Source organism: Acanthochromis polyacanthus, chromosome 9, assembly GCF_021347895.1.
Source record: "Acanthochromis polyacanthus isolate Apoly-LR-REF ecotype Palm Island chromosome 9, KAUST_Apoly_ChrSc, whole genome shotgun sequence".
Lineage (NCBI taxonomy): Eukaryota > Metazoa > Chordata > Actinopteri > Pomacentridae > Acanthochromis > Acanthochromis polyacanthus.
The window spans coordinates 29,345,742-29,372,295 of record NC_067121.1 but is presented as its reverse complement, the minus strand read 5'-3'; the positions used below and the strand labels follow the sequence as shown (position 1 = coordinate 29,372,295).

Genomic DNA, 26,554 nt, shown 5'->3' with positions numbered 1-26,554 from the left:
AGCAGATCTTCACTGAGGAGCACCTCAGGATAAATCGTACGCATGTTCTCCTAACGACATCCACGCCTCGCACTTTCCAGGGAGGGATGATTAAGAAATCCTGATGTGCCGCTCGTACGTTTGCTGCTTGTCTGCGCTTTCAGGAAGCCTTTTGCGCTCTGATTTCTGACCTGAAATGACTGCTTCATTAAATGTGCATTTATTCATCATTTTAACAATTTTATTGTAAATGTTAAGGCAAAAAAAAACAAAACATCATTCTCTCTCATTCTCCAATTTTCTGTTTTATATTATTGGAAACTAAAGTTTGGTGATTTTTAGAACAGTTAGTGAGGCAAGAATAAATCATTTGAAGGCATCTGATTTGCTTTCTGACATTTAAAGAAAAATAAATGAACTGACTGATCAACAAATTGAGAACAAATTGAGATACATTACTGATCTCATCTATTTCCTTAAGTAACAAGATTGCATGTTTGCTGGCATCTGGTTTATACATTACTAAGGTTTGTGATCATCACCAAGGGAAATAAGGGATTGAAGAAATGCTATTTTATCATGTTTTAAGCTGGGTAGTGTTAAGTTGACATTATCCACTGTATACACCTTTGTGCATATTGTCTGAATTCTTTCTCAGTCTTGTGTGAATAAAATCTGAGATTCATGGTGTTTCTTCCTTCATAATACGCCCTTGAATCCCACTGATCTATGAACGACTGAACGTTCTGATACGGCTTACTTTGTTGTTCATCAAAATGAGACCAGCAAGGCAGCACATGATCCATAAAGACAAAGAAGGTCTATACAGACACTAATAGAATGATCCATTTACTAGATGACAGTGGAAAGACTTCATCAGATTAGTTTGGATCTGTAAAGTGAGGTTACAAGACGCACAAACTTCACTTCATGGTTGAATGCAAGAGGCTCAAACTCGTCCCTCAGATGTTGCTGAGTCGACTCTAAAGGTTTTGGGTTTCATCTTTCACTGGCGTCACCGTGTGTGGTCTCGTCCTGTACACCCTTAAAGGCATTTGGCACTTTAAATTTGAAATGTATTTTGCACTTCAAATCATCCTAATTTACAGTCATTTATATACTCTGACATTTAAAAATCTCTCATTTTTAAAGAAAGGTTGCATTAACATCTGTTGTGTTTTCAGGCTCACTGACATTAACGAATGAACTCTCCAAACTCAGACTCATCTAAGTTTACAAGCTTTAATCTGTCTTCTGATATCATTATCAGCTGATGTCAGGATGTTCCTGTTCTGATGAAGGATTGTCTTGTCCATTCAAGATTATTACGCATATTGCACCTAATGAAACAAAACGTCTCAATTAAGGAAAAGATTGGTTTCACTGTAACTCTTGAGCTTCCACCAGCAGATAATGTGATTCCTGTCTCCTAGTGCGCACAGATGAAAACTGGTCTTTTTGTTATATCATGTCCCTCCTCCGCCTCTGACATGAATAGTTAACAGAGAGGTGGAGGAGGGACAGAAACCTGAGAGTGACTGCACCCCTCCCTCTCCCCAGCTGGCCAATGGCAGGCGGCTCACGGCTCAGACTTGAGGGCTGTGAAAGTATATAATAGTGGAGCTGATCCTGTTCATCCAGGAGACTGAGCTCTGAGAACCAAGTGAAGAAGACTGAGCAGAACACTGCACACTTCACCAAGAAAGCACACATCTCACAGCAAGCTTTGGGACAACACCAGCAATGAAGATAACACTGGCGACTCTAACTCTGTGCCTGGTGGTGCTCATGGCCACAGGTTTCCCCTTTGAGAGGAAAGGAGCTTCACCCACCAGTGGTGCTGCCAAAGAGAAGCGTGTCCAGAGCGCAGCGTGGGACGACGTTAATGTCATCGCCCATGGCCTGCTGCAGCTGGGCCAGGGGCTGAAGGAGCACGTGGACAAAACCAAAGTCCAGATGAGGGACGTGTCCACCAAGCTCAAAGTGTTCAACCGCACCGTGACCGAGCTGGGGAAGGAGAGCCAGAAGCTGAGAGCCGAGGGGGAGGCCCTGAAGGCTCGGTCTCAGGGGCTGGAGGACAGGGAAGGGCAGCTGCTGAATGTCACGGCCGAGCTGAGGGAGAAGGCAGAGGAGATGCAGCAGGAGAGGAGGACAATGAATGAAAGAGTGAGCCGGCTGGAGGAGAGGGTGGACAGCATGCTGCAGGGAGACACGGTGCTGGCTGATGGGAACGCTGGAGCCAAGAACAACAGTGATGCTCGCAGCATCCAGGTGAGTGTTGAACAGCTTGTGGGTCGATGACGATCATTTGTTTAGGATGTTTGACAAGAAAAGTGGAATGACATGAGTTGACCTGGGAGGAAAGTGAGGCTTCAGTGCAAGCAAAACATCCTTGTTCTACTTCAAGATGTTTCCATGAAGCTTCACAAAACAGAAAGTGTTGCTTTTGTTAAATGGACTTTTGAAGTGAGTGGATTTACAGTATGTCTGGCTTGGTGGTGGGGCTTTATCTGTATGCTTAAAGGCACTAAATCAAAATGCACAGGGGCAAGCAGTGGGAGGCAGGTGGAGTGGAGTGCGGGGGGGGGGGGGGGGGGGTGTTGTTTAACAAGCCTGCAGACATGGAGGATGTGCGTGTGGTACGTGCAGAGGAACACAGAGGACAGCCAGACAAAGGCAACAGAGAGCATCAGCTGCAGGAATGTGTGAATAATTTTTCACAGCTCTCACATTTTAAAACCTGAACAGAGCCAGCTGGAAAACCATCTGACACAGTAGAAAGGGCTCACCAAAGTTGGGCTTTTCTTTGCAAGCTCTGCATTTAACCTTTTTGACTCAAAGGTTTTATAGTGGGATGGAAAATCCCGCGCTGTGAGGCAGTTACATAACCACGCCACAGCCGGTTGGAGAGCACAAATACTTGTCTTTCAGGGGAATTTGTGCGTGCAAAGCACGTCTCAGGCTTTTCAGTTAAACCCTGCAGGTAGTCCGTTTTGTTGTGTTCCTTTTTTTGGTGCCATGAGCGCATTTTACGCACAGATCCAAACGCGAATAAAGTTCAAATAATGCTAAAAATGTGGTATCTTTGTGTCATTTCTCTGTCAGCTCATGCTAGAGGCTCAGAACAGACGCATCGATGATCTGATGGAGCGTATCAGACTCCAACAGGAGAAGCTCGACAAGCAGAATGTGCGCATCAGAACCCTGCAAAGCCAGGTGAGGAGGCGTCACTTTTACGCACGAAATCTACACGGAAACATTTCTGTATTCCTTACTGGAGTAATGTTTTATTAAGTATTTTTCATTTTATCATGTTTTCTGCTATTTCATTACGGACTCGCAACTTTTCCAGATCCAGCAGTCAAGACAGAGACCCTCCCCACGGAGCAGCAGCAGCACCACAGACGGCTCCGTTCAAGGTGGAGACGCGGAGCAGCGCGACTCTCCAGTCGGTAAGTAAAGCCAAAGAGCGTCCAAAATCCCCTCCTGACACTGCCTTAAGTCGACTGGACAAAATCTGACGCCAAATGTGGCGGACCATCTGTTTAGTAAGGCCAGAAAGCAGCTTAAATCACTAGCAATTACAATCAAGGGATCTAATCAATGCGGGACACGCTTTTGCGCTCAGCGTGAAGAAAAAGCAACAGGTGGACTTCCTGCATGTGTTTTCAGCCTCTAAAATCCTATTGTTGTTGTTCATCTAATACAGGATAGCATTAACACAATGGCATCACAAAATTAACCAAGTCCCTTCAGAGTATGAATTCAGATTTCCTAAACTTCAAAGTAGAATTTTCAGAGCCTAATTTCATTTATATGTGGGATAATCACCACTGTGTGGGATTCTACTGCAGCAGTTGAAACCCAAATTAAAGCAGTTTCTGTTTAGGCAGTTCCCCCTCATGCTGTGGCTTACAGTAATTGTAAGAGGCGGTAAAGAATGCTCTCAGTGTGCAGCCAAAACAAGCAGCTGTTGCTCCCAACTGACCAGAGCTGTGACTGGACCAGCATGAATGAACCGCTTTCATCCAGACTGTACTGGACTGGATGCAAACCAACTGCAGAAGACACTGCCACTGTGGTCCTAAAAGAGAAAGAAGGCAGACAGAGAGGAATAGAACAAAAAAAAAAGAGACACATTAGGTAGATTAGAATGACTATACATGAGTAAAATTGGAATAAGAACTCAAATTCAGAGTCAGACCTGAGTTTCTGAAGGCCATGGATGGGAACTGGGGGAAAGGTGAATATGACTGAGGCAACAGTTCAGTCAGTACAAATCACAATAATACCTCAAAGTTCTGACATCAGCGGGATTTGAGGAATGAGGAAAGAAAAAGCAACAAGTTTCTCTGGCGAGGTTTCAAGTGGGGGAAAGTTCGCTGGTCTCAGTCAGGGTCACACAGCTCAGCAGGATTACGCTCTCTGACCATCTCTGATGTGCCGGAAGGATGGAGGTGGTTTGGTACATGCTGCATGCAGTGTCCCTCAGATTACTGCCCTTGTGCCTGAGCCAAGACAAAAACAAAACATAAGAAAACACCAGGGAAGACGGGAAAAGGCAGTCTAAAATTATCTGTGAACTTTGCACGGATATCCTCCACTGTTTTGAAGCCTCCTCCCTGCTTCTGAAGATGCCCCACCTTTTTGTGTAAAACAAACATTTGTACATCGCTGACGAAAGAGCAACCTTTCCCCTAGATCTGTCAGTCTGACATCCCTCCTCCTCCTCCTCCTGTTCGGTCATCCTCTCCTCCCCCATCCCTGTGCTCTCCATCTCCTCCTTATTTGCCATTGTAATGAATAGGAAGTGTGCCAAAGTTCAGGAGAACCCCTGACCCTGAGGCAGATCGCAGCCACAACTAGCCACCAGGAGTTCATTCCTCCAGAGGAAAGGTCACTACACACAAACAAGGCTTTTGTCGATCAGCTGACGAGCTCCAACAATGAGCAGCAACAAAACAGTCAACCAAATCAAAACATGAGCCACGAATTTGATCGATTTTTAAATAAGAAATGCATGATAAATGATTAAATTGTATCACATAATGTCATAATCCGTACTATAAAGGATTATTGTAGATATCAGTCTCGTGCCTCACTGAGCACATGACAGGTTCGGTCGGCTCCGGAGACCCCCTGCTCTGAGCCTCTGATGTGTCTTTACAACAACAAAACCCCCCTTCAACCTCCCAACAACCACCCTGCCATCACTCCCCTGAGCATGCAGTAGCCATGCTCCAAGCATGCAGCAACCATGCGCTGGCCATGCACGCCTACGTCATCGGCTGGCTGCTGTGCACGTGAGGGAGGTGTGATAAGCCTGGAGGGGAGATGAGGAAGGGGGGATCAGGGGGAGAGGGGGGTTGAGGAATGTAAAGGGTAGTAGTAACTCAATAGGCTGCAAGGCCGAGCAGCTGTGAAGAGGGACGTCTGCTTGGGAACTGGGAGAAAGGTCATATTTATAGCGGAGAAAGACGCTTTCAGTCAGTGTGTGTTGTTGAAGCTGGGTCAAAGGATTTATCAGCCACGGCTTTGTATCTCCAGCCAGGGTGATAAGCTCTGCTTTTTCCCGCTTAGAGCGATAGTCTTATTTGCAAACACTCGCCGTGCAGAGAAACCTGTTGCTGAGAGGTTCCCTTACAGAGAATGACCTACTTATGGAGGCTGTATCAGAACTCTTTGTCTTGACATTGTTTTTTCTGTCTTGTTCTTCTTCCAGAGATCGCATCAGACTGCCACGAGCTGTTTCTGAGAGGAGAGACCAGCAGCGGGGTCTACACCATCCAGCCCGTAAACTCAGGGCCCTTCGAGGTCTTTTGTGAGATGACAACTGGTGAGTGGAGGAACATTCCTTCCCATTTTGAAGCTGCTGTTCTGCCTGAAAAACTGTTTTCTGATCAGTTTCTCTCTGGTTTTCTGTCCAGATGGTGGATGGACGGTATTCCAAAGGCGCCAAGATGGTTCCGTGGACTTTGACCAGACATGGTCGGCCTACGAGAAAGGATTTGGAAGCCTGGATGGTAAATGCTCTTTTGAGTTTTATCTCACTCTCACTAACTGGACAGGTGTTAGCTTGGGTCAGATTAGTTCTTGCAGCTTTACTGTCTCTTGCTATCCCTGCATCAGAGGACAGGAGGGAACGTAGCTTCGGAAAGCATCTTATCACCGATAGGCTTGAAATGGATTAAAGGCAAGCAAAAGTCAAGTTCTCACGTTTTTCTTTTTTTGTTGTTTTCTCAAGGAGAGTTCTGGCTGGGTCTGGAGAAGATCCACGCCATCGCTAAAGATGGCGGCTACGTGCTCAACATCAAGCTCTCCGACTGGAGCAACGACTTAGCAACTGTCCGCCTCCCGTTCCGACTTGGTGGAGAGGAAACCAAGTACTCGCTCTTGATTCAGGAGAACGGCACCTTCAGTCCTCTGGAGAGCTCGCTGGGCACCGATGCCACCTCCGGTCTGCCTTTCTCCACCCGAGACCAGGACAACGACCAGAAAACTGACATCAACTGCGCCAAACACCTCTCTGGTAAGTGATAAACACTCTCCAGACGACGATAACTTGTGATACGGCTTGATTACAACGCAGCAGCTGATCTAATGTTATCCTATGTTGTTGCCAGGTGGTTGGTGGTTCAGTAACTGTGGTCGCGCCAACCTAAACGGGAGATTCTTCCAGAGCCCTCCACCCAAGCAGCGGCACCAGAGGAAGCAAGGCATCTTCTGGAAGACCTGGAGGGGCCGCTACTACCCTCTGAAGTCCAGCACAATGATGATCGCCCCTGCTGTGATCGTGAGCAAGTCATAAAGACTAGCAAGAGACGAAGAGAAAAAGTCGAAACAGACAAACGAGGGGAAAGAAGAAGCAAATTTTGGACTATTCTTTCTTTTCTTGGTGCTTGGTTTTATGTGGTAGAGCTTTCCGTTTCCTTGGTCTTCTCCCTGTGTGAACGATTTCATACCAGAGCCAAGGCCCTTAAAACTGAAACAAAAATAACTCACATTAAATGAGTTTCCACTGCTCTGTTATTGAGCAGATTCCTGCCTTGCATCCGAAACCACAGATGGAGAGAAAAAAAAAAAAGAGCCAATCGTGCAGTGGAAAATTTTTTTTTTTTTAACGTGTTGTACCATTGCAGTTTCCATCTGTTGTCGTGAAGCAAAGGCAGAGCGAGTCCCGACACGTCTACTGCTCTGTAAGGCCTAAAGCATTTCCAACAAGTCGAGACTCCTCACCAGACGCAAGGTGTCATTTGTGTTGGTGTGGAGTCTGAATGGGTTTTTTTATGACAATAAACAAGCCTGTTGGCTCAGAAGATGCATGTCGGTAAGAGAGAAACATGGGCTGATTACACAACCCAACGGTACGGACCAAACGATACCTTTAATCAAAACAAACAGCCATTCTCCACATGATGAGATTAGCGTTCGAAAGAGTTATGTAAAGTTACTTTGCTGTAAACTAGGATTACAATGCAGAAACTGTTAACACTGATACTAGACCATTCCAGCCTTTTGTACAATATACTGTATGTTCTGCCTGAAACTCTGAATCAAACTTAAAATGTTCTTCACTGATTTTCATTTCCAAATGGAGATTTTGAAAATATTAGGTCATATTGACTACTGTTAAGATGAGAGGCATTGTTTTGTACATAGTATTTGAAGGAATGTCATCTGTGTGTTCAGATATGTAACTGTTACTGATCGTTTGTGATCTCGTGACTTGAGTTTGTTGTAGATGTTGTTTTTTCTTATTTAAGTGCTGTAAAGAATCAATATATATATTTCTGCTGCTTCCTGTTTGTAATTTATATTGTTTTGTTTGTTTTTTTTAAAGAGAAAATAACCATTTTTTGGCCATAATGAGCCAATAAAACTGATTTAAACTTAATATTTGTGTTTTGTCTATTATGTGCCACTTGGAAAGTATTCAGAAGTTTGTAGCAAAGAAAAAAATCTTTGCAAAACTACAAAAAAAAATAATATTCTAAAGAAAAGCAGGACTACAATAAGATTATTTTTATGTATCAAAAGCAAGATAATTTGCCTAAACTGAAAAATACTGCAGTTGTCGCATCTGTTTGCCGTTACTGGTGGATGAGTCATAAGTTATTTATTTCAGCGTTTAACTGAGAGGACGTATCAAACTGTTTATTATTCACAAACATCATGAGATAAATGTTTATCTGTGACTTTAATGTGCTCCATCTGTTCTGAACTGAGAACAAAATTCACTGACGTCTTTCAGGTTCATAAAATAATCCTCTAAAATCAAGTGAACGCCTCTGTTTTATAAAGCACCCACAGGCCTGAACACATACAGCAGAACTGCAGCCTTTCATTTAGCCACACGTGGCAGATCTTCAGCAGCTTAGTCATATCACCTGCTAGTAAACTTTATTAGCATCCCGATGTCGGCTTTAATTTTCAGCGCGCCACTTTCTCCGTCCTTGTCAGGCTTACTGTTAATGTGCTTCACCCGCAGTGATCCTTCGAGAACCGACAACCGGTTCAAGACCAACCTCTGTGACAGCTGATCTGCTGGAGGTGTTCTCAGATGACCTCCTTCTCCTGGGATACAGTGGAGCCAGTGAAAGTTGATGCCTTCCTGCCGCACAGTGGATGATTTAAATGGGGTCAAACCAGGCCTGTGATAGGATGGTTCACCAATATTTTTTTTTAATTTACAATAACAATACTAGGATTTTCTTATTTATAATGCCCGTTGGTTGGTACTCCAATAATTTGAAAATAAATGATTCCAAAGACAGATGACGTCAAGTTTATTTGATTAATATTACTGGCCTCTGTTCATTCTGCAAAGCTGAGTATTCGTGCTTCCACTGTGCTTGACTTGCGCAACAAATCCCTTGTTAAAAATCTTTTATGACTATAATGGGAAAGTCTTAGTCATCAGTCAATATCACAGCTGTTTTTTTTATGTGTATAGAAAAAAGCCCACATATTCCACACAAGGATCTACTACAGAATTAGTTTGCCATTTAGATAAATTAGATATTAGACTAACTGTAGTTTCAGTAGGATAAGATTCACTCTAATGAGCTGTATGAGATCAAGACTGTAAACTGGTGGAATTTGTTAATTTGCTAGAAGTTCAATTACATTTATTGCTTGTGAAGTAAAAGATTTTCAGACGTTCACTAAGAAACTGACAAAAAACACTTGATTTTCTATTTATTTATGTAAACCTTTTTTTAAAAAAATTCATTTTGTCCTTTACTTTTCTGACTTTCGTGAACGTATGTTTTATTTTCTGTAATACCATATTTTTGGCGCATGTGTAGGTAAATACTGTGTTTTTGCTTTTCTTTTTCTGTTAGAACATGTGAGCTTTTGTTTTATAAAGTCATATGTATAGAAGTATTTCTATATGCCTGTATTTTTCATTCTAAAGGATTAAAACATGTCTTTATGGCAAATGTAAACCTGTAGATAGCAGCTTAGCTTAGCATGAAAACACAGGAAAACAGCTAGCCTGCTGTTTTAAACCCACAAACCAGCATCAAAGCGCAGTTTAAAAATACTGAAGCATAAAATCTAAAGTTTCAGTTTTACAAGAGATCATGCAGTAGACCTTTTAAGGCATTTAATCCAGCATAAAACTACAAACTGATGTTTCGATGCTTTCATTTAGATGAAAGATCAAACGTAGTTAATAAGCTTCACTTGCTAGGCAGATTTCATGACCTTCAGAAAAAAACCAAAAAGGTTCAGGTCATGCAAGCTTTACTGGTTTGTTAGCTGTCGTCTCATATTTGTTTTACAGAAATAAATCTTCTAATCTGATTCTCTGCAAATACGTGTATTTGCCTACATTTCCAAGTCCCCATATCTACCACTACATTACCCTGTTTATTGATGGCAGTGATTTTAAATAAGAGCCTGCAAACCCCCTATTATCCCCGTGGTGTTATCAGATCAAGGTGAGGCAGCATCACTCACCTATATTATCAAAAAGGTTGCCATGGCAACTGTGCTGCTCACACAGGAAGGATGCAGAAGGACCGACGAGCATGTGGCTCGTTTGGAGAGCTTGAAAGCACTTGTAGCTTTGGAGGAGGATGGGTCAGGTGCAGCTCTGATGGTGAAGAGGAGGACATGAGGTAGAGGGATAATTGAGGCTTTGAGTGCATTACTAAAACAAGAAACCACTTCAAATGAGTGTACTTGCTACTCACCCAGCCTAGTTGCATCCTGCAAAACACGAAACAGAACAACAAGTGCCGCAGCGAGCACACAAATAACCCGTAGCTACTTGTTTAAAAAGACCGCAGTAAAGGGAAGCATGTGATTGATTCATACATTTATTCAGTATCATGTACAAATTGTAATTCGGTGGTACAAAGCTGTTGTAAGACTCCAGTGCTCACCCTCCTGTTGTCTTTATTGCAGTAAAAAAAGGAAATACCAGCATGATCAAGAGTCAAGAGGTACTTTGGCAAATATAAATTATGTGTTAAGAAGGCAAGCAGACATCTCGAGCAATGTAATGTGAGGGGAGAAAAAGGGCGCAAAAATGTCAATGAGCGGATTCCGTCGGTGCTCATTAAAAAAAAGAATAAAATCCATAAAAATACTTTAATTTAAACAACACACTTAAAACGAGTGGACAGAGGAAGAGCCGTGACTTTCCTCCTTTCGTCATTAATACGCAAACTGCAAGGTACAGTAGGTATGGATATTGCCATTCTGTGCGAGTGTGGTCGTGTCTGTGTGGATGCATGAGATAAACTGTATTTTACATATGTAGTGCGAGAGCTCCTGTCTGCAAATATGTGTATAGATTCCATTTCTTATCCGTGAACTGTAACCCCATTCCTACCGATGACTGAAACGAATGAAACAGGTGGGGCGGGGTGGGGTGAGGGGTGGGGGACTAAACAACACGATAACATTTGGCAAAAAAAAACAAAAAAACATTATAGTTGTGGAGATGGGGACGTGGGTGAGCGATGAGTCAATGTGACACAGCCGGCAAACATTTCTCCGTACGTCCTTGTCTTTGTTCAGCTTTCAGGGTGAGACACCAAATCTCTGTGCTCGTAAACCATACCCCAGACTGTACACGGGGGGGGCGGTGGGGAGGAGGGCATGGAGGAGACAGAGCGAGTAGCAAGAAATGGAACAAGACAGACAGAGCGAAAGAAGAAGTGAGAGTTCATAGGAGAGAGAGTGGCTCGTGGTTTTTGCTGAGTGTCTTGTGGTTCTCGATGACGGGGTGAACGGGTGGAGGCGGTTCAGGATTGAGGAAGGGGAAGTCACAGGAGGATAAAGACGGGCGGACAGTTGGAGGGGTCAAGGAGGACAGAGGGGAACTAGACCTCGATTCTCCCGTTGTCTCGTTTCAGAGGTATTGTTGTAGAAAGTGCAGCAGCATTATCTCGTAGTGCTCTCCGGACTCAGGGCAGCGAATACTGTGCCGCTCGTTGGGGTAGACCTGGATGAGTTGAAACACAGCGACGGAACATTAAAGACTCCATCTAGAAGTTTGTACACAAGATGTATCTACCTGATAAAATTCTAAAGAAAGTCTAGACCATCCTCGGCTCAGCGCTCCACAGGAAATACTGTGTTTGCATATTCCTTTCTAGCTTGTAAATATCTGTATATATTGTGTTGTATTTAATTTTATTACGGCCATTTTTTTCTCCCTGTTCTTCTTTCTATGGTTTCTTTATTTTTATTATTCTCTTTCCATATTCCTAGAGTGACACCAACAGTCAAAACCGAATTCCTTGCATGTTGTGTTGCCCATTAAAGCCGATTCTGAAACGTCAGGCTAAATTATTCAAATGCACAGAATTCTTAATTTTTAAATCTATAATCCAAATAACTGTATTGCTACCTGAAGTAAATATATTTAATGGACAATAAATATTACAGTAGTCTAAGCCACTACATAAAAATGCATTTACAGTGAAGATTAAACAGTCATTAAGGGTGAATGTGCAGTTTCTTGTACATCTACAGAAGGTAAAATGTGCTCCTAATACATGAGAAACAAGCCTCTGATACTAACCTGAAGCTGGTACGGCTTCCCAGCACGGATTATCTGTGACACTAGGAAATTAGTGTGGAAAAAGTGCACATTCTCGTCTAGAAATCCATGAAGAATAAGCAAACGGTTGGGCCTAGAATGACAAGAGTTACATGGTTACAATGTGATTTAGTAAAGACGTCCTCCAGTGAAAATCTGGCTCTAAACCTTGTGTCCATACAGTGTTTTTATATGCTGGAATACACATCACGAGCAAAATATATCGTCAAAGCTATGGCTATAGAGTATTTTCAGCTTAAAACTACAGCGTAATAATGACAGGTTGAAAGACACAGATTCAGATATTCAGGGCTCCGTAGGAAATATCAGTGTTATTTTTCAGAATCAAAATGAATTCAGAGTGACAATTAGTCCATTTTAAGGCAGGAAGGGAACATTTTCATAGAACCATCCTCTGAATTTTCCCATCCTTGGAGGCTTCATTTTGTTTGATGAACCTTTTTTTCATTTACACTCTGCCATCCCTCCCCTGAAGCCAATTTTCTTCTTTTTTTCCTTTTTCCCTCAAGTAGGCGCGCCGTACAGTGGCGATGTCCTGATGCTGCCATTGGCAGAGCAGCTCAGAGAAAAATTCATTGTATATGAAAGTGTGCAATGCCAATAAAGCTGATTCTGAACCATCCTCTAAATATGTAACCGTCTCACCAGTGCCAAGAGAGGAACTGTAAAATTTCATATTCTCCCATACAGTGCTAAGACATGTGCTGCAGTTTTTGAAATAACATATGCCGTCCAACATCCGTGAAGCCTGAACTTGTCCAAAGAAATTCATAGAAAGGTTCGAATTTCAGCTGCAGGGCATCAGTGATTCTCGGCTTCAGCATCTCAGAGCAGTGCTCCAACATGCCATTTCAGTTTGAACACTGAAGCTTGAGCTCTACTTTAACCTCACATCTTTTCAAAAAGGTCACATATGAGAGGACTTAAAAATGCCTGCCATGGGTTCACAAAACTGTCTTTGGGACTTACGTGTCGGCCTAATGGAAAACGAAGCATAATTTAACAGAAATATAAGAGGCTGCATCCTACAGTCATGATCAAACAAAAACAACTCAGAGTGATGTAGAAAACTATTCCAATCCCACACATATACTGCAGATGTGTTTGTACTGACTCGCTGGGCAGCTTGTCCACGTGCAGAGCCACAGATCCTTCCTCGTAGCCCTGCTGGTTGTTCTCAGGCACATCCATGTAGCGCTCTGTGTAGCCCGTGTCGTAGGCCATCCACACCGTCACCGGGGCGCCTGCAATAGCCAGCTGGCAGCGACACACAACGTTGTCAAATTAAAGAAAATGCAACTTAGAAAATAAAGTTTCATATTCATCAGAGAGGAGCTGAAAAGATACAAAGCAGGAGGAAAGTTATGGTTTAGATTTACTGGATAAAACAGAATTAGCTGAAATTATTCCACAGTATACTTTGATGTTATGACTCAGTTGCACAACAGTTCTCTCCTTCGTCCTCAGTGAATACAACCGACACACTGTCCAACACAGACACCATGTGGATGCAAGCTGCAACTGCATCGCAAACTCAGGAGAATTAGCGCTTCAGGAATTAAGCAATCAATTCTCAGTGTATAGTTCATCAAGCAGTGATACAAACAACTGCTTCCTCACCTCTGACTAAAGGCGACAGCAGAGGAAGCTCACTGATAGAAAGAAATACGATGGTTTAACGATAAAAGCGAGACTGAAGGATGAAAAGGCCTCCTAACCTTGAAGACGTTGGGCCGCTGGATGAGGCCCATGAGAGAGAGGAAACCGCCGTAGGACCAGCCGTGAATAGCAACACGGCTCAGATCCACAAAGTTAAACTTCTCTGCTACATACTGCAGCCCCTCCACCTGGTCTTCAATCTCCACCTGACCCTGCACAACCAAAGGAACAGAAATGATTTAAAGTGGCACTAGCCCATCTTCAGGCATCTTTATCTCTACTTTATGAACACTGGATTCATTTTATTATCAGACCATGATTTTACCATTTTGTTTTTCAGAGCTCCTTCAAATTCCAGGCCCCTCTGGCAGGAACCCCTCCCATCAATGACGACCACAGCGTAGCCGAGAGAAGCCAGCGTGTTCAGACGGAGGTACTTCATCCCCTTGAAGGAGTTGTTAACCAGCTGCACCTAAATACACACAGACGCACAAAGTCTCCCTCAAAACGCTTCGACTTTTTTTCCCTCTCCTCGCACAGCAATTCGGGTCCAAAGCGACATTTAGTGGCCATAAAGGAAAGACAGTAATGACAAGATCTCCCTGGACATGATGCCAAATAATTACACCACAGACCCAAGCAGCACGGATTGAATTAGACCACAAACCTGTGGGCCTCCATACACAAAGAGAACAGTCGGGTGTTTCCTGCCAGGCTGCAGATTGTGAGGCTTGTAAACCATCCCATAAAGCTGGAAGCCTGACTTCCCTGGAAAGTCAAAGATCTCAGGTGGATTGTAATCTCCTGGGCAACCTGGAACACATATTAGCACATGTGGTTGCTGGTTAAGTATGTGCAGAAACTACCAGAAGTCGTGGCTCACATCCAATTAGACTGATTGTACTGGAAACTCAGCAGAATGTATTTAATGTATGAAAACAGGACAAAAAATAGTATTACACACAAATCACAGAACCTAAATGATTAATTAGGAAATAGATTATGATACATCTTCATGTGAAAGTTACTGACACCCATCATCTTTTGATACTTTTATTTTGTAATTCTTAAACTGTTTCGCTTTCCACTTGTTCAGCTACATCTGAAGCAGAGTAATTGCACATGCGTTAGTACGATCATGCCAAGTACCTCTGTTAGTCCTCTGTCTTCCCTAAACCGGTGCTCTAAATTAGTCATAAACAACGATTAACTCTGACATAATCGCTCATGATGTTGTCCATGTCTGAGCACCACAGTATCTGATTGCTGTCAGGATTATCTGGAGGACGCCGCTGTAGATCAAACTGACCGTCCTTGATCTAATCAAAACCACACTGCAAACCTTCCCCTACAGTCAGGACGCACTTCTATTGATTTTTCTAAAATAAAACCACAGATGGGTGGGGGCAACCTTCATACAAGTGTGATGTTCGAAAAATGTACATACAGTGACTTTCAACCAGTTGTTCCTGTATGAGGTCTGCTCAGCTCTGGAAGGGCACCATGAGATATTTAGCTTTGATTCAGAAACATATCGTCATGTTGTCTAAATAAAATAATACCGGGGTTTATGTAATCAGTAAGCCTTTGCTGTATTGAGTCATATGATCCTATAAGAAAAACTCACCCAACTGAATCAGAATCAGTTTGTTTTTGTTTCACGTTTTTTAAAATTAGGTATGTAATTTATCATGAAGTTATTGTTAAAAACTACTAACATTTATCAAAAATTCTTTTCCAGTGTAGCTGGCACTTTTTAAATATCTGCTAAATGAATTAAGCAGATGCTTTAAGGCGCTTTAAACCACTGACTCTTGGCTGACCTTTAGTGTCATGATGCATAATTATCCACGTCCAACACATATTTTGGTTCGAACAAGTCGCTTCTTGTCTACATAGTCAGCGTTTTTGTGCAAACAGGAACTTTTAGTGCCGACTCAAACAGACTTTAGCCAGTGGCAGAGGAAAATCACCAGCTCCAAAAGGATAAGAATTGAGAGGAAAAATAAGTTTTTTTAGAAATAAAAAATGTGTCAGGTGAGGTTCCATCTCAAGCATAATAGACATTTTGCATATCTAAAGTAAATAAGATTTCAAATATGGGAACATACAGTAATAGCCTTTACTGTACATGGACCGATTAGATTTATCCTGTAAAGGCTCGTTCTGAGTCAGAAAAACCTGCATTGGGGAATGTGGTGGCTGTCGGATACTATCTGTACATGTCTTTCTTTCTAAGCAAAACTGCTGCACAGTTTGTTTTTTTAATGAAATCAAATCTTGGTTACCTGGCGATTCCATCATGCTGGCCCAGAACTCGGGCACCATGTGTAACGGGTCACCTTCTGAGCTGGTCAGCTTGTAGACATGAACACAGGGAGGCGTGCTCACATTACTGTAGTGGCTGACGAAAAAGTCAAAGTTCTGCAGAGGGAGAGAAGAAAGAGAAGCCCCAGAAATGATTAAAATAAGGACAACAGTATTAAACCAAGAAAAAAAAAAAAGGACGTAAGAGAAGGGAATGCGATTACCGTACCACATCACATACTAATAACAAGAATAATACATTTTACTTGGAAGCGCCTTTCTTGACACCCAAGGTCACTTTACAGAAAAAAACAAATACAACAGAACAGATAAAAACCATGCAAAAAGATAAAAAAAAACATACATAGATATATATAAAAAAAACATAAAGAAAGAGACAGTTAGAGAGAATAAATGGTCTTGAACAGATGAGTTTTGAGTCTGGATTTGAAGAGAGGCAGAGAATCTCTAATGCAAACCTGCCACTTAACTCCCAGCACAGAAATGATTATGTCACCAGCTCAAAGACACACATGAGCTACGGTCAAGAGTAAAACACTGCTGCTACCAAGAAAACATTCATCCTAGATGCTGCGAACTACACAACCAAACCCTTGCTCTGACAGCTTTCATCAAACTACAGGAGAGTCTCTCTATAATCACCATTTCCTTTACTCAGACATTTGCTTTGTAAAAAATATTCATGCCCCCTAGTAGCACAAAGAACTAGACAACAAAAGGCTTTTCTGTTGTAGTATGTAACACTGTCGGGCAATGCGTTTAGAATGTGGATAAACAGATAGACAGACTGAATATGCACAAGGGCAGGCCAACAATGGGTGAACAAATAAATGCTTATACCTGACTAACAGAGCAGCTATGAGAGAAGCCGGGCTTGGTTAGTCTGACCACATCTCCAGGTGACTCACAGCTGACCACGTAGAGGTGGTGCTCCAGAGGAGTGTCTCTGGTGCCCTGGAAGTACACCAGCTTCGTCGCCTCGTTCACCCAGATCTAGCAGGTGATAATGAGAAGACAGCAGGTGTTAGCAGATGGTGTCAGGCATTACAAAGTGGTGGGTAAGAAACAAAAATGGAGCCACGGAAACTTCTTCACTTGCACACTATAATATTGCTAACAAAGCTGACTCCCAGTCCTGAGGGTGTGTGGCAAAAGTTTCTACAGTTCAAATCAACTATAGTCAGAAAATATGAGACAATTATATTTGTAATACTTTGGCTTTGTGACTTTGGTTTCTAATTAAATTTTAGAGGTGTCACAGGGTAGCATGACGTTTTACAGTTTGATGCCGTTCATACCCAATCAAACAATGTCCGATTTTTTAGGAAATGATTATATTCAGTTGAGCAGTTTTAAGACTGTGCAGCTGCGCAATGTTCCAGAGAACCCGACTGAAGATAAAAATCTCCTGAAACAAGCAAAAAATGCAGTCAGCTACAGTGCAAGCCTGACAGAACACCTCCGGGGAAAACACAAACTGTCTGGTGATGTCCATCAGCTGAAGACTTCAGGCACTGCAGCATAAGTTATTCATTTGAGCTGCACCTGAAAACTAAAGCTGAGAGTCCAGATTTCAGCTTCATAATGATTGTTTTACTTCAAAACCCGTGTGCTGAAGTCAGCATCAAAACTGCACAATTATTCTCTGACTGCGTTCTAAACCTCTGTGCGTATATTTTCTAGGTGTGAACTGAATTTATTCAGCACTGGCAGGCTTTCTCTAACCTTGGAACCGTGTCTGGCCAGCACTTCCCATTCTCCACTGGTCAGTGTAACCTCCTCTTTGATTGCACATTTGAAGTCTCCTGCAGCAAAACAGATAAGAGTCAGCATGCTCCAGGGCATACAAGAAACACAGCTAGGTGGAGAGATAAAACATTAGCTTTGAAAAGACATACGTTTATAAGATTAATTAATTTGACGGTTTGATTTTTTTGATTTTATTTTTTAATGTAGAGGCATCTCCTCGTCTCTTACCCTCTACATGTTGATAGTCCTCTGTCCAGTGGTAGCAGCCCGGTTGTAACAGAGATGTGATCTTATACAGATGGCTGAAACCTGTTTTAGACTCATTTACCCAAATGAAAGTAAACTCATCTTCTGTTGTTTGAATAAAGGGATAGAAAATATCGTGAACCTGCAAAAATGGGAAAAGCAGTCACAACCGTTACACTTGAGCAATTAGAATTTTGCTTGAGGTGATGCAAAGAGTGTATCAAGATTTACATTTATCCAGACATCTGTGGTCTCCTCGTAGATTATGTAGGGCTGTGTGTTGCTGGGTACGGCCTCCAGACTCTCCTGTCTCAGAGCCGGGTCATCTGTCACAGGGATGAAGAGAGCTGGCGGCAGCAAAACAAGCTGGAGTTTCCTCTGACTGCGGTCCAACAGCACTGCCCAGCCACTGAGAGCACACCAAGCAAAGGATTGCTTCACATGGCAGGACTAGTTGATGACGGAAACAACTCAACTACAAAGAAATGATGCACTTAACAATGACACACTCCAAAATAATACGTCTGAAAATAAGAAGAAGAAAAAAAAAACATTCCCATTCATAATATAAAGAATCCATCAAGCAATCTCCTACTTGAAATTAAAATTCAGTGGTCCCTCGTCTATCATGGGGGCTACGTTCTAGTCCTCTCCGCGATATGCAAAAATCCACAAAGTAGCGGCCATATTTATTTTATTATTTATATACATTTTAAGGCTTGACAAACACTCCCCGCACAACTCACAGCACCACAGAGCAACACTATGTGCAGCGATCAGATGTCTATAGGGTCATTCTATATCATTTCAACCAGTGGTCCCATCTGTCACAATTTCAGATCTTTATCTTTTGTTGTTCAGAAGTTATAGAAGTCTGAAAATGGTCAAAAATTTCAAGTCTTAATTTTGGCCGCAATTTTAGGGTACCCCCTACCTACTTCAAATGGCCATAACTTTGAAACTAATGACAATAAAGCATCCAAATTTTGGATTTTCCCATCACATATAATATACTAAATGTATGTAAAAACTTAGCAAAATCTGAGAGGGTCAGGTGGGAATTTTTCTTGAAATTGGTTGATTTCATACGGAATGGCCCTATAGATAGATAGACTTTATTGACTACCCCAAGTGGTGACAGAAATTCTTTGACAGGCTCCAACAATAAAATACAACACATAAAAAAACAAGCTCACAAAGTAGATGTCTAAAAGAAATGTTAAAAAGAAACAGCAGCCGACAAAAATAAACAAATATTTAGTGTTCAGTATATATGTGGAATGGACGAGGTGATATGCTGAATACTGCTCCACACAAAAGACAGAGGAGACTGATGCTACAGTCACTGATCCGATCAGCACCCAGCGCTGTACGCTATGCATTTCATTTCAATTAAATATTCTTTTAATATATTTTACCTTTTATTTTTAGATATTTCCTATATTATTTCAAAGTTTTTAGGCTAGAAAATGATTATTTTACCCGCAAAAATAATGAAAATGTAGCGATCGCAGAGCCGGTTGCTATGACTGAACTGTTGTGCTGCAATGCACCATGGGAATTCGGGGTGTTGGGGGTTTAAATGTCATTATTGGAGTTTATGTTAGTCTTACAGTGTTGTTAGTGTTTGTCTGGTTTAGTCAGCCTAGTTAGTTTGGTTAAGTGTTATGTTGTCAAGACTGAGTGTGAAGTGTGTTTCATGACTTCCTGACAAATTTCCTATGATTCTGTGCTGTGTGTCAAAATAAAAGCTTTTCAACACAATTTGCCACAATTAGAAATACATAAAAATACCTACATACTGCAAAATCCTAGCCTAGCCGCGCTAGACAACCCACGGCAACGAATTTAACTCTCTGCCAGGGTGGGTCTAGTTACCCTCCATAAGGCTCAAGGCTGGATTCTCCTAAAACTGGCCGGACCAATCACCATGAAGTGTAGAGTCAGAAGACGGGCGTAACAAAGTGACGACAGAGGTGCGACGATTCTGACAGAAACAACCGGCGCACAATAAACAGTTATCTTTCGACTCGGCTTTGGCCACAGCCCTTAAAGATTTGAAGCTAAAATTCAACTTGAAAGATAAACAAAGGACGGCACTTAAGTGTTTCATTGAGAAGAAAGACGTAGTTGGACTTATGCCGACGGGATATGGCAAATCCTTAATATACCAGTTGGCTCCGCTGGTTGGGAAGCTAATGGGACTTAGCCACAATCCGGCGCTCGAGGAACTCCGTCAGCCTATTCGTTGCGCTGACTGGTTGTATACCTACCCAATTGCTGCAGAGTGATTTGAAAGACAACCTTTTAGCCCGCCTCCCTCCCTGTCGAGCGTTCCTAGACCCTTGTGTCTTAAGAACTGGGACTAGCGTGGCTAGGCTAGCAAAATCCTGCAATACAGCGAAAACTCTGCGATACCAAATACAATTTAAAAGCCAGTGAGACTGCGAAAAGTGAATCGCGATATAGCGAGGGGGCACTGTATCTACTCAGTTTGCTTTGAGAATTCCAAAGTTTTGACTGGTACACTCACTATTTGCCGTCACTCGTCCATCCTACTCTGGCGATGTATTCTGTCCCAGGAAACAAAGAGGTGAAGGGAACGACAAGCTCTTTGTCTTGTGTGCTCACGATCTGCAAGTATACACAGAAAAACATTAGCAAGCGACTGTGCTGAAGAACAAAAGGCAGGAAAGGTCAGTGGAGCATTCACCCTTCCTTGATGATCTGTCTTGATCTCTGCCAGTTTAAGGGTAGCCTGGGGATTTTTGCTACCTGTAAATATGACAATAGCAGAGTATAAATGATATTAATAGCAAATATAAAATGTGTGTTTACAGTCTAGAGGGGCTGCACTGACCTGTTCGGGGATATCTGTATGCGTCTGCTTTCCGCTCCTCCAGTGCCGGAGATGGAACATGAATAATTTCTACTTCTGTCTCATCCACCTCTTCATACAGGAGGTACACCGTTTTACCTCCACTGGGGTCTGATGAGAGAAAATTAATTACTTGGACTGTAAACACAACATAATGTCTGCACACAAACAGAACTTGTAGTACTGTCCAACTGGCTCTGCAAGGACCAATTGCTGACCTTCTACTGCTGAAGGACTCCACCAGTAACCAGTGAAACGGTCAAACTCTTCCTGGATGACAAATGTTGCTACACCTGCAGACTTTGGGTCTTCCTTAACATTATCTACACCTGGAAGAAAATAAAACGATTAGGCAAAAAGCTTTCATCTGCAGAACAATATATCCGTGACCTGAAACAAAAACACGAGCTAATGCGGAGTAATTATGCCTCAAAAGTTACGTCAGAATGTGGAAACTCAAGGAAGTTTTCTTTGTATATTGCAATATGAAATGAGACAATGATAAACATAGTGAAATTGATATAATCTTAAATCAAAATCAGGGCAATGTTAAACATTTACAGCTGTATAGTGTAAGCCAGCTGATTTGAATTGAATTTATTTATTTGATAGGGACGATGCAGTTTAACATAGTTCCATTACTAAGCATGAATCTGATGTGCTGCACAGAGAGTTTATAGCAAATGCTAATTTCCAACTCTTGTCCCTAGATGGGCCTTTAAATATAAAAGTCAGAATAGAACAATAAAATACATATTCACATAAAAACAAATAATTACACAAACCAGTTCAAAATAAGTTAATTAAAAAAACATTGCAAACTAAGAATGATTACAGCTCTGATTTGCTTTTAGCCAGCACTTGACCTTTGTAGAGAAGGGTTTTAAATCTGTGATTAATTTGATATCGGTTGGTAATGAATTCCAGAGTTTAGAGCCTCTAAAAGAGAAAGCTGACTGTCCAGCATTATTTACTGCATGACCTTTACATCTACTACTGAAATGATTCCAGTGAAGCCTTCAGACCTTTATGGCAGTATGTGAGCCTTCGTTCTTCGCATGTCTTGATGTTTGCTATCCACAAGTCGTTGTTGTTGATGAAGGCTATGAAGTTGGGGTCTCCAGGACAGATCTTGGGGTCCATTCGGGTCCCTGAGCACTGGGTCTTGATCTCCACAGGCTTTACAGGAGCAGACTGCTAAAACCAACATACACAATCTTAGTCAAAGGCACGCCGATAGAGGGACACGGAAACTCCTTATGAAGGCGTCATGGGAAATGCAAATGAATTCATCTCTAAATCTTGAAATACAGACGTGACAAAGACGTTCGGAAAGCCGTTTGCAAACTGAAGTAACTGTATCACCAACATCTGCATCATATGTTGATATGTCTAAACAACAGCTTGGGTTTGTCAGCTCACACAACCATGTAAATGATATGACATATGCATTCATACTGACAGACAAGATTACTTTTCAGTGCGTCAATAAGAATAATGGTGATTCTAAACAGTCACTCAGCATTTTGTTGAGCTGAAAGCGCAAAATACTTTTTCCAGTATACACCAACCTCTGTCATTTCTTTAAACTATAAAAGTAATACATGTTTCTAATAATTGTATGTAGTCATTACTTGTCCAGTTTGTTCATTCAAACAGCTGTACCTTGTTACAGCCGTCAACAGCATCAGCACCACCCATAAGCGGAAAAATAAAGAAGATTGTATTCAACATTAAAAAAGTAATTTTCTGCAAAACATTCAATGTAAAATGCATCTTAAAAGAGCATTTCCTCTTTCAGTGACAGAAGTACTGCACAAATATTGACCAAACTGTCAAAAACGAACACAGTTTAAGGAGGTTATCCCTCACACTGTGATTTCATTGGCACCCCCAGATTCTTCCTCGTCTGACCGACAGGAAACCTACCCAGGAATTAGTCTGATTCTTAGACCTCTAAAACTGGGCATCAAATTCAGTGTAGCATAGGTGGAAGAACCAGCAAAACCACAACACATCTTGAGAAACTTCAAAAAGTAGCTGCATTTAAGTTATGAAAAGCACAAACACAGTGTAAAAGAGACCATAACGAGCATCCCTTACAGTCTCAATCAGCATCCCAGATCAAAATCGCACTTGTTCACAATATCTCGCATAGCAGCCCTAAAAAAACTACATTATAGGTTTCTTAAAAGTAGGATTGATGGTTAATCTTTCCCTTAATGCGATGGCAAACAAATCAAAGCTTTGAAAATCAAACAATGGTCGCATGATCAACTTTTCTTCCACAAAATCTGCTTCAAATCATGACAAGCACAGTGGTGGATTTGAAGCACATTGTATTATAATACATAGATACTAGGATCGTTGTACTCTAAGGTAACAGTTTTATCATTAGTTACAAACAAAAATGGACAATATAACATTAAATATCAAGTCATTCATTTGCGACAGGAAACACTACGCATCAACTCACTGATATCATTTATCATAGTTTCAGACACAAGCAAGCATATTCAATGTACCGATGCCACTAATCAGCTGTACTGTGGAATTCTGACCTTACAGATCTTTACTTGGCTCTGAGTTATCTATATCCTGAGCATTTAACAATTTTAAATTGAAGAAATGACAGCAGTGCACTCACGATGAAGCCATTGTTGCCTCCGTCTTGACAGTAGAAGAGGCTATTGCTGGCCTGGAAGAGGAATAGGCCTGTCTGAGAATGGTAGTCATAGGAAGTGATACCAAATGCTCCCAAACGTTTGCGCTCCCTCAGCAGTTCTTCCTCTCGTGAGTAGGCCCCCTGGTGTGGTGTAGCCTTAGAAAAACAACGAGAATCCATATGTATAACTTTACAATTCATTGAAGATATTTTATTCAACTCTGCTACATAAATATGTTTCAGTGTACACATATATACAGCAGGATTAGTGTGAAAGCATAAACCACAGTCACTGGACCCATCCCTTTGGATCATACTTGTACAACACTTTCAGTTTCGCTGATGGCACTGCACGAGAAAGAACGGCGGGGAATTTCACCTGGAAGTGATCCAGCATCTGTTTCCATGACAACACTAAGAGGGCCTCTTTCCGAATCTTCTTGGGGATTTCGGAGTAGAGTAATGAGTTTTCTCTGCTTCCATAAGGCATTCCTGATAGGCACATTGAAGAGCACAAAAGCGGCTTCAGCAACGACAACAGAAAAAGCTTGTGCTGACCGCAGAAGGAGGAACTTAACACAGTGATTGTTTGAACATCATGAGGCAATCATATTCTGCTTCCGAGAGCAGGAAAACACAACTGAGGTCAAAGGAAAGCAGTACAACGGAGCAGTAAACAGAAAATACAACATTATGAAGTTTTAACTGAGCTTACCGAGGTAGTACAACCGGTGGGAGTGGGGTCCATTCTCATCCTTTTTCTGCACAAACTGGAAGTCATGGGGAGCCTTGTTGGCGATCATACCCGAGTACTTCCTGCTACAGTGGATGATATCACGGAGACCCTCCCAAGAGTGTTTCTCGACAAAGAACTGAGACGGGACATCCTCCATCTCCACCACCTCTGTGCTGTCCGAAAGGCCGTCCACAGCCGTCATCCTCACGGTCACACAGCTGGTTGTTGACATTACAAAGAAGTGATAAATGGTACAGAAGGCCCACCTGCACATCTACAGTCCTTTACAGAGTTGGTTAGAACGGATTAAAGAGGACATTACATGAATACTGTACCTTTTCCAAATACCCTCTTTATTGTCACAAAGTTTGACCTTCTTGACTCTATGCATTCACCGGTCAACACGCCTGACTCCAATTCTGTACCCTATGAAAAAAAGCATGAAACTAAAATCATGTAAAATCCCTACACAGAGTTAGATAGTTACACATCTTGCAAATGGGGACATCAATTCCTCCTAGTAACAGCTACATCTGGATATGTTTATCTGCATCGGTCTCCCGTCTTGTCTTAAAGGATATCTGTGGCTGTGGACGACACAATTTTGCATTTTCTTTGTTACAATAGTCACACAAATGAACAAAGTGGGCCCCAGAGAGAGGGAAAGCAACAAGGATAACTTGTGAAGTCATGGATTTTAAAGCAACAAACCAGAGTGACAATAACAGATCATAATTTCTGTTAAATCTCAGGTAATAAAACTTAGGTAGTACATAATCAGCTGCTGTATCTACAGCTCTGTGTCAGGTGAAGTACAAGACTTAGGGAATACCCCACATTCCTTCCTTTATAATCCATGTTGGGTCAGAGATTAGTATGACGCAAACAGCTGTGGGAAAAAGTCATATACCCTACACAGCCGAAGTGCTTCTGTAATATTACTGCTTTGGAGATTATGGTTGACTGGTCTGATACAGTGATGGTGAAATAGATCTGTGTTTAAGAGCTTACAACAAATACAACAACAATATGCCTTAGAATATGTCAACAGTTCCCTAAACAGAAAATTCGTCAATTAAACAGCAACATGGATTACAATGACACTTAACACGGGAATCTGTATGGTGAATAAAAATCGTGTTTGTGCATTTGTAAATGGAGACTGGCAAAAACGCAAATCGGACTTATTTGTCTCTACAAGAGGAAGTGGATCTGTAACGTTACTGCTCGCTGTCTTGTACTAAAAATCCTCCTTTGAACATTAAACTTTAACTTAACGTGGTCTATGTCTTATAATATATGTAAAAATGAAGAGAATGGCACTACAACTTGTAACATTACACACGGAAAGAGCTTATTTGGCTCAGCTTGATATTTGGTAGCTTACATCAGGCTAATCTAAAGGGTGGGAAACAAGTCGAGTGAAATAGTAAATAACCGGCACCACTGATGTTAACAGTTAACGTTAGCTAGCCTACAATAGATCTTTGTTCTCAGACTGAACTCCTCAGTCACAACGGGAGAAACACCGGCAAATTCATTTGGGTTAATATTTTAAACGGTACCAACGTCGCTTTCATTTTGTGGTGAATGACTAAATCCCAAGTTGTTAGAAACGGACAGTTACAAACCGTGTCTGTTTAAAAATATCTCTCTTCGTTACATTTTGACATGACAGCTCTCCTCTGTCATTTTCGCTCCGAAGCTAACTAGCTAGCTACCGTCATCCTAGCTGGAAGCTAGTTAGCCGCTAGCTAGCGGGAGCTGCTTTTCTGTAAAAACAGCCGTTCGAACGAGCGTCGCTAAGACACAAGCTAAAATTAGCTTGGATACTCACCAATCTGGCCTCTGTTACTTTAATCAGGTTACAGACTTTATTAGCTTGGTGTCAATAAACAGATCTTGCGGCTGCTGGAGGTTGTATCCATGGCCCAGAATGGCCACACAGAAAATGTAGCTGGCTTTAAGATAGGAAGGAGGCGGAACCTTAGCGCCGCTGGAGTACACTCCGGTATTTATTTCAGGGCCGCACTGCTTTGGCGTCAGCGGTCAGTAGCTCTGATGGCAGCACTTATTTTAACCATTAACCTGCAGCAGCTCCAAACCCGCATCAGATTAAACTAAAGATGTTTGACATGCGAGGCTTCGTCCAGATTAACCGTTAAAAGACGGTGACAAGAAGACCTGGAGACCCACGTGACCAGTATTCTACCAGAAGTCAAAGCAGATGGA

General features: G+C 41.9%; 2 protein-coding genes across 4 annotated transcripts; one reads left to right on the top strand and one right to left on the bottom strand.

Annotated features, from left to right (window-relative positions):
* The first annotated feature begins 1,599 nt into the window (after positions 1–1,599).
* angptl4 (angiopoietin-like 4) lies at positions 1,600–7,873 on the top strand. Its single transcript, XM_022200710.2, has 7 exons — positions 1,600–2,250; positions 3,085–3,195; positions 3,332–3,431; positions 5,702–5,815; positions 5,907–6,002; positions 6,224–6,508; positions 6,603–7,873. The coding sequence occupies exons 1-7, from the start codon at positions 1,723–1,725 to the stop codon at positions 6,785–6,787; spliced, it is 1,419 nt and encodes a 472-aa protein (XP_022056402.1). The 5' UTR covers positions 1,600–1,722; the 3' UTR covers positions 6,788–7,873.
* Positions 7,874–10,293: 2,420 nt separating this feature from the next.
* Positions 10,294–26,460, bottom strand: LOC110955648 (dipeptidyl peptidase 9-like). 3 transcript variants are annotated; one of them, XM_051953526.1, is made up of 21 exons: positions 26,160–26,440; positions 24,658–24,748; positions 24,302–24,540; positions 23,966–24,078; positions 23,569–23,742; positions 21,947–22,118; positions 21,140–21,250; positions 20,904–21,032; positions 20,757–20,818; positions 20,577–20,677; positions 18,275–18,452; positions 18,026–18,185; positions 17,774–17,853; positions 16,889–17,041; positions 16,009–16,144; positions 14,388–14,533; positions 14,046–14,192; positions 13,780–13,932; positions 13,176–13,318; positions 12,023–12,134; positions 10,294–11,440 (listed from the first exon to the last, which is right to left on the bottom strand). In XM_051953526.1, exons 2-21 carry the CDS (start codon positions 24,711–24,713, stop codon positions 11,348–11,350), a joined length of 2,658 nt encoding a protein of 885 aa, XP_051809486.1. In that variant the 5' UTR covers positions 24,714–24,748; positions 26,160–26,440; the 3' UTR covers positions 10,294–11,347. The 3 variants fall into 3 exon arrangements, with proteins under 3 accessions (XP_051809486.1, XP_051809487.1, XP_051809488.1); XM_051953527.1 differs by having other exon boundaries at positions 21,947–22,115; XM_051953528.1 differs by lacking the exons at positions 10,294–11,440; positions 12,023–12,134; positions 13,176–13,318; ... (6 more) ...; positions 18,026–18,185; positions 18,275–18,452 and having other exon boundaries at positions 20,576–20,677; positions 21,947–22,115; positions 26,160–26,460.
* Positions 26,461–26,554: the final 94 nt, after the last annotated feature.

Bases quoted from the DNA above. Each gene is read 5' to 3' on its own strand.
- angptl4 (XM_022200710.2), top strand. From the start codon at position 1,723: ATGAAGATAACACTGGCGACTCTAACTCTGTGCCTGGTGGTGCTCATG. The intron at 2,251-3,084 runs GTGAGTGTTGAA...TTTCTCTGTCAG, and splicing joins GTGATGCTCGCAGCATCCAG to CTCATGCTAGAGGCTCAGAA. The intron at 6,509-6,602 runs GTAAGTGATAAA...TGTTGTTGCCAG, and splicing joins CTGCGCCAAACACCTCTCTG to GTGGTTGGTGGTTCAGTAAC.
- LOC110955648 (XM_051953526.1), bottom strand. From the start codon at position 24,713: ATGCATAGAGTCAAGAAGGTCAAACTTTGTGACAATAAAGAGGGTATT. The intron at 20,819-20,903 runs GTCAGTGCAGCC...TCATATTTACAG, and splicing joins ATACAGATATCCCCGAACAG to GTAGCAAAAATCCCCAGGCT. The intron at 14,193-14,387 runs GTTTGTGGTCTA...GTGTGTATTTAG, and splicing joins TTGTGTATGGAGGCCCACAG to GTGCAGCTGGTTAACAACTC.